Source organism: Rhinatrema bivittatum, chromosome 12 (assembly GCF_901001135.1).
Source record: "Rhinatrema bivittatum chromosome 12, aRhiBiv1.1, whole genome shotgun sequence".
Taxonomy (NCBI): domain Eukaryota; kingdom Metazoa; phylum Chordata; class Amphibia; order Gymnophiona; family Rhinatrematidae; genus Rhinatrema; species Rhinatrema bivittatum.
Genome location: NC_042626.1, coordinates 25,058,715 through 25,074,674, shown reverse-complemented (window position 1 = coordinate 25,074,674; position 15,960 = coordinate 25,058,715). Strand labels below are relative to the sequence as shown.

At 47.1% G+C, this 15,960-nt stretch overlaps 1 protein-coding gene across 7 annotated transcripts in view; it reads right to left on the bottom strand.

The window, feature by feature from the left end:
* CADM1 (cell adhesion molecule 1) overlaps window positions 1-15,960 on the bottom strand; it is a 564,860-nt gene that overhangs the window by 30,505 nt on the left and 518,395 nt on the right. Inside the window, exon 10 of one of the 7 annotated variants that reach the window (XM_029572372.1) lies at window positions 1,869-2,130. The exons of the other annotated variants lie outside the window; for them this stretch is intronic. Coding sequence (XP_029428232.1) covers window positions 1,907-2,130 — 224 coding nt within the window. The 3' untranslated portion in view covers window positions 1,869-1,906. Of the gene's footprint in view, window positions 1-1,868; window positions 2,131-15,960 lie in introns of those variants that run through there. 7 annotated transcript variants of the gene reach the window in all.

The window sequence follows — 15,960 nt, the reverse complement described above, 5'->3', positions numbered from 1 at the left end:
GCAGGGGGGGGGGAGGAGGAAAGGAGCTCTGTTATCAAAACCAGTTACATTAACCAATGGGGCACATCCGTTCTCAAAGCTGGCATCACAGTGATTAACGTTAGGCGGGGGCAAGCTGCTCAGAAATGAATATTAATACTCTAACGAGGCTTTGACTGTGGAGGTGCTGAGTGCAGAGCAAGGCAAAAGGGGAGGAGCTGTCAAAAAACCAAAACTGGCAGAGGCTTCCCTTCGACAGTGCTGCCACAGTGGTGCATTTTCCAGCTAGGACTGCTAGATTAAACATGAGAGGGGAAAGAATACAGTTGTGTGTACACATTAAGAAATGCTTGTCACATTCGCAGGGAGGGTGGTTTATCTTTTCTTTTTTTTTTTTTTTTACTCTGTCTTCCTGGAAAATCCAAAGAGAGAGAGAGAGAGAGAGAGGGTAAGTCACGTCAGCCACAGCAATGTGTTTCGCTACAGCGGCGCCGTCCTGGGAATCACCCAAAATGTGTACAAAGCCGAGGCCTGTTTTTCACTCTCTGGAAGCAGTGTGTGCTGGCTGAAATTTCATACTGTTCACACAAAGATTAAGCAAAAAAAGAATTTTAGAGACCTTCATACATAACATCGGGTTAACTCAAGAATCACTTGTATTTGGTTAGAGAGACTACGTATTGCTCACTTGGGGTTAGATTTTTAAACATATGCGTACGCACATGGATGCGCCATTTTATAAAAAGCTCAAAAGGAAAAATTGTTGTAGACACTTACCTTAAAGTTCTTTTTTAAAACGCCAGTGTGGGAAACCTTTCTGACGAATTTGCCGGAAGCCCCCAAAGCTCGACATGATACAACGTTTCGAAATCAACTTCCTTCTTCAGGGGCTAAAAATGTGGCGACAACCGTGCGTTTCTATGTCGTTATTTCCTGAATTTCCCAAAATTCGTCAATCAAGGGCATCCACGGCGTCCTAAGGATGCGCTATGGAGACCGATGATGATAGACAAATCGAGTATCAGTCACCTTAACGGTTAAGGCGTAGATTTTAAAATGTCTGCGTGCACACAAGGATGCGCCGATCTTATAACACGCGGGCGCATGTTATAAGATCCACGGGCCGCGCGCGCATGTGCGCGCGCAGGAGTGCCAAATTTTGTAAAGCATGCGCAGCAACAAAAATCGGGCCTTCCCCTTCCCTCCCCCTACCTAAACCCCTTTTCCCCCTCTCTTCCCCACCCTGTCCCCAATTTTACAATTTTTTTTTTTGTTTCACTACTTACTAGACCACGCCCCCCAGCCCGCCCCCTTTCCTGGACCCGGCGCGCACACAGGGCACAGCCACGCGCCTAAGTGACGATATTTGAGCGCGTGGCCGATTTAAAATCCGGCCATAAGTGAGCAATACAAAGTCTCTCTAACTAAATCAAGTGACTCTCAAGTTCACCCGACATTAAGTATGAAGGCCTCTGAAATTCTTAGCTTTTGCTTGGTATTCTAATAAGTCTTAACACTTGTGGTTGGTTATTGTTTTGTGTATAATTTTTGCCACCTAATTAATCAGCTCATTGGTTATTTTGTTCACACAAAGAGCCACGCTGCGAGGCACATGGGCCTAGCACCTATCAGCCACTACACACTGAATGCAAAACTGAACTCCACATTTAATTAGTTAAAATAGTATTTAATGCTTGCGAAGGCTCTTCTCCTCCTCTCAGCCAATGCCACTGTGTTAGGAATCCTAGTAATTTGTGGCTGCTGTCATCAGAAACAATTGGGGAGTGGGGAAGGGAGGAGAGGAAGGAGATTTTTTTTTTTAAAAGCGTGAGACCAGAAAAAAAAAAAGCTCTTATTTAATTTTAAAAAAATTGGGGGAACCATTTGAACTCAAATATATGAGGACTAAAACGAAGAGGCTTCGGAATTAAACCAACAGCGGCTCATGTATGCTTGATGCTCTGTGAGCCGGGCCGTACAGTTCTAAAGAGGACTCTCTGATAGATGAAAAATAAAAAAATTCACCCAGCATACACTGCAATTTAACTAATTCAAAAAGCCCAAACAAACAAAATCCAAATTCTAAGGTTGTTATGTTTGCAAATAAACCATGCAAAACAGCACAGTACGGTCGTCCCATTCCTGCTGGAGCTGAAAGGGGGAAAAAAAGTAATTAACAGACGTTTTTGGTGATTACAGATCAGCCATTAAACATTTACAATCTGCTGTTTTTCCAGCCTGTCTGGAATTCCACATTTTCATTTCAGAATAAAAGAAAGGAAAAGTGTTAGGTGAATCCCCCCCCAAACCCTCCCACCATATCTTACATCTTGAGTAACAACCGAAACGAAATTCGTTTTTTGTTTCTACTATTCCTCCCCATTCTGTTTTTTGCTCTGCTTTGACCAGGTCCTAAAATCGTGCTTGCTTCCATGCCCATGCCGGTGGCTCCTGCTGTACCCCCAGGGAACTGTAAGTAACTGGTTCACTATGAGAAGTCTGCGTATGTTTTGCACACATCATGACAGGCCTGACACATGCTCTTAAGCCACAGTAGCTTTGCAGCCAATCTGATATTTACACCCTCATGAAGATTCTTTCCTGGTTTTCCCAAACACCTATTCTATCGAGACTTGTCTAAGTCTTTTAAAACTTTTTTTTTTTTTTTTTAAGAAACTTCAGTATTTGCTCATAGATAAAAAAAAAAACCCAAAATAAAAAAACATTTACACAAAACCGTGAGGGTATTGGACACTGTCAACCAGCAAGGTGATGGCTTTGTATTGCACTAACTCGAGCTATACACCAAAAGTTGTTTTATCGCTTACCCTCTTATTTTTAGGTGGAGTTTTTAATGCAGGGTTAGATCACATAATAAAAAAAAAAAAAAAAAAGTGTGCATCCTAATTTTGCTTTAAATTACAAAACGTCTCAAGACACACAGTCCTTTCAGAAGTCAATTCTTTTGTACAGTATTTGTACTGTTATTGATTGCAATCAGTCTCGAATTCTAATTCGCATTTTTCCAGCATATGCAGATGCACATTATTAATCTACCGGTTGAAGGTGTCCAATACCCTGTCACTTTGGTAAACATCATTATTTATTTATTTTTACCTATAAATAAATGCTGCCGTGAGCATTCTAAGGAGTTAAACATTTTTTTTGTCATTTCTCGATAGTATTTTTTATTTTTATTGTATAACTGTAAGAATTGAGTCGCCAATTTTTTTTTTTTTGGGGGGGGGGGGGGAGGGGAGGGGATAGATTGATTTCCAAAACCTTAGCCTAGAATGCAGGATAAAAAGCACCAGACTACATGGATGTGGGAGTTAGAGCAAATAGGTCAGAACTACCATCTCACCAGGACAGGTTTTAATTTGCTGTCACTGTTGGGGGAGCCTTCTAAAGGAACTGGGGATATCCTTCTACTTTGAAGACCATTCCCTGCCTCAGTAGACAGCTTCGGTTGCTTATTTCCAAGACTTCAGCCTTTCCTGTATGAAATGCTGCACCAAAATCAGTTGTGGTGTTGCTGGTACTCCTCCTCCGTGTCCTTGACTTTCAAGAACTCCCATGCTCTCTCTGAGCGCCATGATATCCTACCTGCGATGGATCATGGGAATCTGGAGCCGGCAGAAAATCATATGGCGGTCCTATTCATAGAACGTTGCACATGACGGTTTTTAATTTTAAAAACGGCCCCTGAAAACACTCATCTGACTAACAATTTTCTTTCTGCTGTTAAGAAGATCGTTTTCAAATAGCCCGCATAGGCTGAAATCTTCAGGTATGTTTTTAGCCTCAGGCTTCAGCCAGGAGTATATTTATTGCACACCAGTCCACTTGGAAAAATGTGCAGGTATGTGCGCCGGGATCCGTCCCTCTCCCAACCCCATGGCATATGTGCACAAAATTACATCTGGCTCACTAACAGGAGTGCGAATCCTGATCCCTCCTCGGGTCCGGCCCTGGAGCATCTATTTAGTCTGCACAGAAACAGATGTACGAAATCACGAACTGTGCATACAGTACCTGCCAGCGCTATTTTTCAAAGAGCTACTTATAGGCATAGAACGCAGTTTTTATGAGTGTCGCTGCTTTTGAAAATTCAGCCCTGCATGCTATGTTCACGCACAGAGGGGAGGCATGTTCTAGAGGGTGGGTGGACGTAGGATTAAAGGATTTTTTTTTTTTAATTTAAAAAAGCTTGCACATAAAATTATCTCGGCGAAACCATGCACACCAAATTAGCAGGTGCGACTGTGCGCACGCGTGGTTTTTGCCGGAACGCTATTCGAAGTGGATTTTACCGCTCTGGAAACTGGTGTAACTTTGGTACGTACCAGCCCCCCGCAAACGTATGCAGCCTGCTAATGGAAATGCCCCCCCGCCTCGGTTGTCCAGTGCACACCCTCTGTTGCAGCATTTAATGGCGGACGACGTCTACGACACAGGGAGAAATGCTGGCAAGCAGCAGTCTCCAGTTATGGCTGTCCGTCAATACCCTTTTACATGAGATACGAGTAAAAGACGAGTGCCTCAGGGAGCTGCTGGGTAATGCTCAGCTGAAAACGTCAGCAATACAGGCTCCACTGTGACAATTCTAATCCTTTAATGTGGCTCCTATCCAACTTAGAATTGTTCATTGCGTGTGACAGATTGGGGCTTTAAAGCTAATCCATAAATTTAGTCCATGGCCTCAAACAGAATTCCCGATGTAGATGAAAATCCTAGGACAGAAAATTAAATTCAGAAATGTAAATACTTCTCCCTTCATCTTCCCCTCCCCCCACCGTCCTGAATACTTTTCTTGCCTTTAACATGAGTAGTAGACAAACTGAACCTTGCTGAGCAGCAGGACGGCACTGCTTGGGACTTGCAAGGCCTCGCTAAGGGCGGCAGGGTCAGGTGGGCTGCGCATGAGCGCCTGAAAATCCCTTCCCATGCTGCGGGTCAATATTAAAAGTAAAAAGAAAGAATCCGGAGTGGCTTAGCTCTGCACGCAATGCGATGCACTTCAGCTATTTTCTTTTCCTAAAAGTCAATGAGAGGGGTCCCGCCAGGTCTTCTGATTGCCGTTTTAATTCACCTATAGTAGGGTGAGGCTTTACTGGGGCAGTTTCAAAACATACCACGTTGGCCGGAGCCCCGCAGCGGAACCGAAACGATCGCTTTCCCAGCACAGCGCCTGCAGGTCATTGGCACGGCGGGGTTGGCTCATCTCACGCCCAGAGGTTGCGACCCCGCCGTGGTCTTTTTTTTTTTCCTCCCTCTGATGTGCCGGAGCATCATTTTGCTTGATGTATGACTGTTTCCTTCTCTGACTGTCCCTGTACTGGTTGGGGAGGGCCGGGATGGAGGTGCTGTTCAGAGCAGTGAAAGACGAGCACCGCAGCTGGCAGCATATGGCTTACTAGGGGGAGGCCTCACATTTCCTGGCCATGGTAGTGAAAATCTCTGGTGAATAATTGTATTTACATTCATTTGCATTTACTTATCACCTAACCAAGTCTCTTGGAAATGTCTTTATTTATTTATTTAACACTTTTCTATACAGACCTTCATGGTTAAAAGACCATATCAGATCGGTTTACATCGAATTGGGGGACTGAACCAGGAACAAGGAAACAGTCAGGAACAATAATTATACAGAATGTCCAAACACATCAATTTAAAACTATGGATTAAGGCTGGGCCAACATTTGCACTCCATGCTGGCTCTCCTTCGAGTCCCCAAACTGCTGCATTTATTTCCCCCCCCCTGCCCCCCCCATAAAGAATCCCCCGATTTCTCCCGTTTCTTCAGCTGAATTTGCTTTGCAACAGGATGGAGCAGCATGGAGGAGAAAATAAACCATGAGGTTCAAACGACGGGGGATCTGCTTTGCCATTGCAGTTAATGGTGCTACCTCCTTTAACTTGATGGGCGTGGGGCCTTTTGGTTTGGAGCTTGAAGCAAGGCCCAAAAACACTGAAGGTGCCGGGTCGGCAGAAAACTTAGGCTGAAAGTTACCAGCCTCGCTACAGTGAAGTCAATCCTTGCACGTTGGCTGTGCCCACCCCCCCCTGAGGTGATGGCAAAGGGGGCAAAATATCCCACCTCACCTTTTTACACTTAAAACTGAAAAATGACCCCACTGTAAATGAGGCACCTGACCTCCAATTAGCACCTTGTGCTATTTTCTCTTTTCTGTTTAAATTATTGTGATTTTGAACTTCTTCAGAAACGCTTGCAGCCGTGCTCTCTTGGGACTCGCATCCCTTGCAGAGCAGATGTTTTGCGAAAAAAAGAAAAAAAAAAAGAAAGAAAGATAGGAGGGAAATCTTCCCAAGGATGATTTGGTTGCCCAAGAAAAGAGACCGATCTTAAACTTCTCCCACTGCCTGTGGCTGGGCCAGGGCAGTTGGGCACAGAAGGGCTTTCCGCAGACCCATCTGGATGTTGCCCACAGCCCTCCAAGCATGGGGGGGAGAACAAGGCTCCCCTCATATTTTATCTGTTGGCCTCTCTGCCTCAACCACAATCCCAACTACTGCAGGAGCCTTCTGGACAGCTGGCTCCTCATTCACCCTCTTTCTTTCTTTTGCTGCCACGTTTTCACTTCTTTAAAGCTCTGGACGGCTCCAGCTTTATTACATTTATCCAAACGGCAGCTCAACGTCTGCGGAGATAAATTTAGTGCAAATTTCAGTTTGGCTTCAAGTAACCCAGTAAAGCACGTCTGGGTTAACCACTAATGAGGGGAGAGCCAGGCCGCCGAGTACTCGGCCACAAGGGACAAATGGCTGTGGGTTCATTGACTATACTATTACCAGATGCTGAACGAGGCAGCTGTGGCACAGAGAGAGAGAGAGAGAGAGAAAGAGAAAGAAGAGAAAGAAAGAGAAACGAAAGGAAGGTCAAAGCTTTACGCAAGCTGCCGGATCACAGAATGGCCTTTACCTCAACTGTTACAGGTATCTGCTAGTGTCTTTCTTTTATTCTGTCCTCGACGGACCAACATGTGCACACCAGCATAAGAAAGCTCCTTATGTAGGCAATTTCAGAGGGGGGGGGGGGGGTGTCTCTGTGTTAATCTCTCGGTGAAATTCCTCCATGCTGCTGAGCAATCATCTGGAGAAAGTACAAAAGGACTGCATTTGCCACTGCTTAGATATCCCATAAGGGTTGACATGGCTCCCAAAACTTAATAGATACCTGCCCTTGTTGTTAGCCAAACACATGCATGGATATTTTCCTTCACTCTATAATGCTAGACAGGGGGGGGGGGGGGGGGGGGGGGGAGGGAGACCAAAGATCCACCATGACCTTCTTCACACATGGCGGTGATGCCTTCTCTAATGGCTGAGGGAATACAAAACAGCATTACAGAATGAGACGGGTTTGCAGAATTATAACCTAGGAACAGCAGGGCTACCACACCTCCAGGAATCCAAGGCCCCACTGGCCTCTTTTTTTTTTCCTTTCCTCTCCGGGTTCTCCTCGCAGGTGTCCGTGGATCCATGCTTTGGCCGTTCGCCGTGATTGGGAGAGTCCAAGGTCTGCTTCCTTCGCTCATCCGCTGAAGGACACGCACAAAAAGCCATTCCAGTGCAGAAAGCATCTTTCCCCTTCCCGAGCACTCACCGCCTTGCTGCCGTGATGAATCATCAAGCTTTAAATAGTTTCTCAAAATGTGGCTGGGACTGTTTTCAGCAAGCCCAGGTCCTCAGTCACGCTGTGCATCCTGCAATTGTGCCATCATTCCAGGCTCTGTCAACATCTGCGGCAAACTTCTCATCATTTATTTCTTCAATTACACTAAGCTATTTTTAATTACCACATCATTCAAGAGGCAAAATATGGGCCGTTAGCCACCCTGGTTCAGGAAAGAGAGATGCGGGTTACTGTTGCTCTTTAAGGTATTGGCAGCCGTGAATCACATTGCTGCTGGTTCTGGTGAGGTGCCCAGAAAGAGTGCTCTGCTCTCCCTGATGTGTACCCCAGATCTACCTGGCTTTGCATGCCTATTGTTAGGTTGTGAATCTCCTTAGTCTGTTTCCAATTCCTCAAGCCTGGCTTTCTTCTTGGGGGGGGGGGGGTTTCATGCTGGGAAGGTCCTGCCAGCGAGCAACGGGTTGGCAGCAAGAGGTCTAGGACAGCCACGTGGCAAGTGGAACTAACACTTTGTGCCAACGGGATCTCTTTTACCCATTCATAGCACTCACCATTTCCAAATGTCACTTTAGAGCCATCAGGCCACGTATGACATTTACATGGAAAAAAAAAAATTTTACTACTTTGTCGTCCTCACTTATTGAATTATCATTACAAAAGGACCTTAATTCACTCATTTTATCACAGTGTAGTAAGAATGCAAGAGAGAGGATGTTGGCATTCCATACAGGAAGGAATCAAGGATATTTTTCTTATGGTTCTGACAAACTGCACGTGACAACGGCTTTCTCCTAATTCGGTGACGTTTTCTTCCAAGAATCAGAATTTCAGCAGGTTTCTAGAATATTTGTTTTCTTTTTAAACTAATTTTAATTTGGTGTCTAAATGCATGAAAGCTTTCTTCATTAGCTGCTGTACAGTAACATCAAAGGAATGAAAATCTCAGCTCGGCTAATGGTGCCGACACACAACATTTTCTCTCTTGCTTATGCTACAGTGCTGTACACGCAGGCAGGTGAATTTCATTAAAACCGGATAACCCTTTGAACCTAAGGGAGATCGGATTCATAGAAAGTAGCTTCCATCGAGGTCAGTATGATCAGTTTGATCATGGGAAACGTGAAGTGCATCTCATGACAGGAACGGCGGTTTGCATTTCTCTGTAACAGAGAGGGAATTTTTTTTCACAGAAACAGGAATACATGGCGGCAGATGACAACCATAAAGGCCTGCCTAGATTGTGAAGTTTTCCTGAGACCTGCGCATCCGTTTTTACAGTCTTTGGGTTCTGAATTTACATATAGCCCCCTGAAGAAGTGTCTTCGCAAAACCACGGCCATTGTAGGTTTGTTTTGGACTGTTGTTCCTTTTATTTGCTTATAAAAACGTTAAAGAAAAAAAAGTTAACATTGTGAGGTGAATGACTGATAAGACCGGGTGGGCCCGTGCTTTGCTGGGCATAGCGACTGGCTTGCGGGACGCCTCTTGTTTTTTGAATTTTCCCTGTATTTATGTTTAGGATGCACTGCAAAACCTTTTTTTTCTACTGTAACATTTAGCTCTCATTTGTTTTGGTTGTTTCATTGCTTTTCTGAGGCTTGAGCTGATCTTTTCTAGTAATTATAATCTAGATTCTGCCCAGTTTACTTCCTGAGCAATGCTATGGACCCTCAGTTAATCTCTGGTTCACACCCCCAAACGGATGGATACATGTCCCTAACCTGGTTGGGGGGGGGGGTGGTAATGGAGGGCTTTCTCTAGGCCTAGCATTGTCTTCTAGGTGCATCCGCCATCTAATGCTGAAAACATTTACACTGCAAGAAATAACCTTTGCAAAACAACCAAGGCACGCATCCCTTCTCCACGTTCTTTTTTTTTTTTTCACCTTGCTCTGCGTAATAGGCTGACTGACCTTCACCGTGAACTTTCACAGTTACGCAGTTCATAGACTGAGTCAAAGAGGGGGACTGACTGTTGCTTTCCTTGTTCCGGAGGCCATTTCCATGGAAGCTGCTTCTCTGTGCCACTTACTTCCAAATAGGGGGTCGCTCTCTCTCAAAAACCTGCTGCAGGGAAGCTTTTTTGAGCCTTGCAGGCCATGCCTTACCAGTGGCTTGAATTGCCAAGGAGATGTAATTTGCACAGCGACCCCCGGGCTTCTGCAATTGTCTATGGACTCGGCAAGGGGGCAGATGTTGTTGGCGGGAGGTTTTCCTGGAAGGTTACATCAGCAGTGGGTGCCGATTCCTGAGGTGGATCTGGAAATAGCACCATTTCCCCGTGGTGACGTTTCTGACAGAAAGGCTGAAGGAGATGAGGCGGCCTCGATGCTTTTTCTTCTTTCGGGTCAGTCAGCTTCAATGCACTCTTTCCCGCGGAAAGTAAAGTTTGCCAGGCTCTGCTGAGATGGGAGGCTACCGTGACCGTGAATACGAGCAAAGCCAAAGCTATGGTCTGAAAAGCTGCACGCTTGGGCTGTAGCAGCAGGATGGGAAAACTGTCCCGTTTGCAGACTTTTGATGGAGGGGGGGGGGGGGGGGGGGGGGGGAGTCGGACAATTCAAGGCCACTCGTTAACCATTTGATTGAGGATAATGGTTTTTGCGCAAACAAGAGTGATCAGCGATAATGGTGACACCTGTGTGGCCGGCTTTCGAGACCACGAGACACAGGGGTTCCTGGCCTCAGCACCGTTGCTGCAATGGGCAGACCAGGAAGAGTGGAGCAGAGATTTAATGTCTACTAAAGTAGGCTGTGGGGGGGAAGGGGGAGAGAGAGTGGAATCCATGGGTAGCTGTGGCTCCCAGCGCTGGCATCACGGTCCTGTCGCTGACTGAGCAGGAGGAATCTGCTGGCTCAAAACAAATGTAATGCAAATAATTTAAAAAAGAAGAAGATGCAGAGAAATACAGCATTAGCAGGTAAAGAGCGTGGGTAATCCGACTACATTGGTTTGCTAGGAAACCTTTAAATAGCATGGCAGCGCGTTCTGCCATAAAACCTAATTCCCACTTATGGGTCACAAAGGAAAGCATTTCATTGAAAAATGTGAGCAATTTACCCACTAGGGGTATCTTCTAAAGTAACTTTTTTTCCTTTCAGCTAGTTCCAAAACCCTAGCTGGCTTTCAACACATCCTCCTTCGCTGTGTAATTGGCTTCTAACTGGATGTTCTTGTAGCCCTTGCATTTAACACTAATTTCCTCTGAAGAAAAAAAAATCTGGAAAAACGGCAACGAATGGGGGCAGTAAACAAACATATAAAAAGGGGACCCTACAGAGAGATTTCCGATGCATTTCTGCCTGCAGGAAGAAAGTGTCATTACATGAGGAGCCCGATTAGCTAGGGCCTTTCATCCATTGTGTGTGTCAAAATCTTTACCGAAAAGAATCCCCAGTTTGTAAGGTAACATGGATAAACGCACAACACAGCTCAGCTGCTTCTGCTGGTCTCAAACACACACGGAGTAGAGCATCTCGGGTACCTTCAAAAGAACAGAACTCCATGCACAATGAGCAAAGAGACAGTGCGAGCACATTCGTCACCGCAAGGACCACTTTTCCACCCTCTCCTTTCCAGAGCTTCCTTTCCCTTCGCATGCACTGCAATATTTCCTTCCCTCAAGTCTTGCACCTTTAGCACTTTCAGATGTCAGCATGTATGCAAGTTAATATGTTCTACCCGAGAGAGAGAGATACGGACCTACCATGGAGAGGAACGTGTATGGCTTTGCTAACAAATCTGCATGCAGTCATTCCCATGCTATATATATATATATATATATATATATATATATATATTTTTTTTTTTTTTTTTTTTTTTTTTTATTATTATTAACAAGCTGGTAGTAAATATTCTGCCAGATTAGTGGCCACTAATTTTGCCACATGGCTTCGATGTCTCTGGGCATGCCACACTGATTGGTGGCAAATGCCTCATCAATACGAGCCACAGGGCCATGTACACAAAAACGATGAACAGCTGTAAATTTCGACTTAAACCCTTTTAATGGCCAAAAAATATAAAAGTAAGTAGATTGTCTTTTAAAGGCAAGATTAAGCTCACAGGATTGGGCTGCCAGGTGGATGGATTCAGGTCCACATGGGTCGGGCGGAGCCCATCCCTCCTTTAAAATCTTCATCCTTCAGCCATTGTGGACTTGTAGTCTTGCTTTGCTGAGAGGAATCAGAACCTATCATGCCAGTCTTTCTCTGCCACGGAACAAAACCTAAGATGCCTCCTTCCTGCCACAGGGAGGGTCATTTTCCATGGCACGTTTGCCGGAACAGCAGTACCTTGCCCCCCAGAAATGGCGCTTTAGGAAATCATGTGACGTGACCCGCGGACTAGGGATGTGCAGACAAAAAGTTTGCGTTGATAAGTTGAAGTTGAGGGTCGATTTCGTTCAATATGGACATATGGAGAATTCCATAAGTTGAGGGTCTGTCCATACGTTCACCGGTTCCCTAAAACACACCCTCCTGACCCCCCCCAAGCTGGCCAAAAGTTCCGGTTGGGTCCAGCGGGGGTCCCGGAGCGGAGGCGCCGAGGAGCACGTGACGTCCACGTCACTCCGACGTGACGCCGACGTCACGTGCTCCTCACAAAGGAATACAGGGATGGCTTCCTGACTCCCCGCTGGACCACCAGGGAGTTTTGGTAAGTCTTGGGGGGGTCAGGAGGGTGGGGGGTTTAAGTGTTTATTTAGGTTCAACGTATTCAACATAGCTATGTTGAATAAGTTGAAAATCGCGATGCGTTGCGCATCATCACTTTTTTAAGTTTAAAAAAAAAAAAAGTTGCGTTTTACATATGCGTTCAAAACGAATGCACACCCCTACCGCGGACCTTTACGCACATGGAGGGGCGGGAGCGAGTAATTTCTCATGCACATGACTAGGTATAAAACTGGGCTCACGGGGAGAGGCATTCCGGAGAGGGCGGTGTGGGGGGGGGGGGGGGAGGAAGTCTGGGAAGGGCTGTGACTTTCAGGTACGCTTTTTTGATTTTCCAAAGCACGCGCATAAATTCTCTTCAGCAAAACTGCGTGTGAGCATTTTTGCCAGGATAAAATTTCAAACTGGACTTGTGCGCATGAACTCCCGTTTGAAAATTGGGAGCAGCTTGTGCACGATGCTCCACATTTACTCCCTTGGGGGGGTCCTTTGTGAAGCCTTCGATGCAGGTAATTAGTAATTTGTGCACGGAAATCGACAGTCTGAAAACTGCCACACACACACCCCCCCCCCCCCCCCCCAACATGGCAGCAAATATGCAAGTGGGGTTCACCATACGCACACGCGCGCTCCCGGGAGCACGTGGATGGGACTTTAAAAACCGGGCAGACTATTTTCTGTGGATCAAATACCTGCCCACCCAGCGGGCGCCAACATCCCGTGAGCGCCCACGGCCAAGCTGCAGAGCGAATGGCACACATGCACTGCTGCATTCAAAATTGATGCAAAGCCCACGGGTTAAAAGTGCCCATGGACTTTGCCCTCCCCCCCCTTCCCCCAATACGGACAGCTGGCGCCCCCCTTCCCCCCATTTGATTCAAGCATCGAGGATGTAAGGTGACTTTCCATCACTTGCACTTCAAGATTTGCAGTTCTGAATTCTCTCGGATAAATGCATTTCAGAATTTATTAATTAGCGGTTACAGCATTAAAAGACAACGAGCTCAGCATACTTGTCTTTGAGGAACAAAGGCCACACACAATGCTTTTAAGTGACCCTCTCTAGGAGACTCAGACCAGCACTTTCAGCAATGGAGAGATTACTTACCTGATAATCTCCTTTTCCTTAGTGTAGGCAGATGGACTCATTACAAATGGGTATAGTGTGCTCATGCTAGCAGTTGGAGACGGATCTGACGTCAGCACGTGGTACATATACCCCTGCAGGAAGTGCAGCAACTCAGTAATCTTCCTTGCAAATGCTTTATGGATATATGTGTGTGACTGACCGATTGATTACAGGAATCATGATTAACCTGACCGATTGACAGTAGCTGGAGACCGCCAGTGTTCTCAACCGGAAGGCGTCGACACCCAGCAGGGTGGATGCCCTATGTAATAAAACATGGCTTACCTTGAATCGGTGAATCCCCATGCATATCAGCAGCCGGGCGGGATGCTGAGTCCATCTGCCTACACTAAGGAAAACGAGATTATCAGGTAAATAATCTCTCCATTTCCTAGCATGTAGCAGATGGACTCATTACAAATGGGATGTACAAAAGCTACTCCCGGACCGGGTGGGAGGCTGCCCGAGGTCAGTTTAGGATTGCCCTTGCAAATGCTGTGTCCTCTCTGGCCTGGACGTCCAGACGGTAAAATCTGGAGAAGGTATGGAGGGAGGACCACATTGCCGCTCTGCATATCTCTGCAGGCGACAGCATCCTAGTTTCTGCCCAGGAGGCCGCTTGCGCTCTGGTAGAGTGAGCCTTGACCCGTAGAGGTGGTGGCTTTCCCGCCTCTACGTAGGCCGCCTTGATAACTTCTTTGATCCAGCGGGCAATGGTTGCCCGTGAGGCCGCTTCCCATTGCTTCTTCCCGCTGTGAAGGACGAACAGGTGGTCCGTCTTTCGTACTGCTTCCGACATTTCCAGGTATCTGGACAGCAGCCTGCCGATGTCGAGATGGCGCAGTATTCGACCTTCTTCTGACTTCTTCAAACCTTCCGTGGTTGGCAAGGATATGGTTTGGTTGAGGTGGAAGTGCGAGACTACTTTGGGTAAGAAGGAAGGAACCGTGCGAAGATGGATAGCCCCTGGGGTGATCCTGAGAAACGGATCGCAGCAGGACAGTGCTTGTAGCTCTGAGATGCGGCGTGCGGAACACACGGCCAGCAAGAACACCACCTTCAAGGTTAATAAACGGAGGGACAGGCCTCAGAGGGGTCTGAAGACAGGTCCCGCTAGGAAGTCCAAAACTAGGTTGAGGTTCCACAAGGGCACTGGCCACTTCAGTGGCGGGCGAATGTGTTTGACGCCTTTCAGGAAACGTGAAACGTCTGGGTGTGTGGCAATGCTGTTGCTGTCACTCCTGGGGCCGTAGCAGGATAGCGCTGCCACCTGAACCTTGATTGAATTGAGGGACAGACCCTTCTGGAGCCCATCTTGCTGTAGGGAACTCTTGTTTGTGTTGACTACCCATCCTAGGCTTTCCAGAAGAGATATGACTCTGTTGGTTGCCCGGTGGCTCTCCTCCGGCGACTTTGCCCTGATCAGCCAATCGTCTAGGTAGGGATGGACGAGAATTCCTTCCTTCCTGACGCCGCCACCACTACTATGACCTTGGTAAAGGTCCGTGGCGCGGTGGCTAACCCGAAGGGTAGAGTCCGGAACTGAAAGTGTTGTCCCAGGACTTTGAAGCGTAAATAGCGCTGATGATCCCGATGGATTGGGATATGCAAGTAAGCTTCTGACAGATCCAGGGATGTGATATACTCCCCTGGCTGTATGGCACTTCGGACTGACCGAAGAGTTTCCATGCGAAATTCTGGGACCCTTAAGTGCCGGTTGACCGACTTGAGGTCCAGGATGGGTCTGAAGGTGCCCCCCTTCTTGGGCACGATGAAATAAATGGAGTAATGCCCAGAATTTATCTCCCATGCAGGCACTGGAATTATGACTTTTAGGGACAGGAGCCTTCCCAAGGTAGCTTCCAGCGCCGCCCTCTTGCGGGGCGGGACAAGGAGATTCCACAAACTTGTCCGGAGGGAGGTGAAGGAAGTCCAGGTAATACCCTTCCCGGACAATGGCGAGGACCCACTGGTCCGAAGTAATCTCGACCCACCTGCGGTAGAATAGGGTTAGCCTGCCCCCTATGGCTTCTTCCCCCAGGTGGGTCGGCTGATTCTCATTGTGGGGTGCGGCCGGGACCCGAACCCAAGCCGGTTCCCCGCTTGCTGTGCCTGGTCCAAAAGGACTGGTTCCTGGTCTGAGAACGAGGTGCCTGGTAGCGAGTCCTGTAAGGGTTGAAGCGTTGAGAGCTTCTACCCCTGGATGGCCTAGGAAAGGGGTGCCGATTCCTCCTGGACTTGCCTTCTGGTAGACGGGGCAATGGAGAGGCACCCCATTTGTTAGCCAGGTTCTCGAGGTCACTGCCGAATAGGAGGGATCCCTTAAAGGGCATTCTCGTAAGGCGCGTCTTGGAGGAGGAGTCGGCTGACCAATTTCGTAGCCAGAGCTGTCTCCTGGCTGCCACTGAGGATGACACTCCCTTGGCTGCCGTACGGACTAGGTCGGAGGCCGCGTCAGTGAGGAACGAGAGGGCTGATTCCATTTTTTCTCCCGGGGTGTTGTTCCTGGCTTGTGA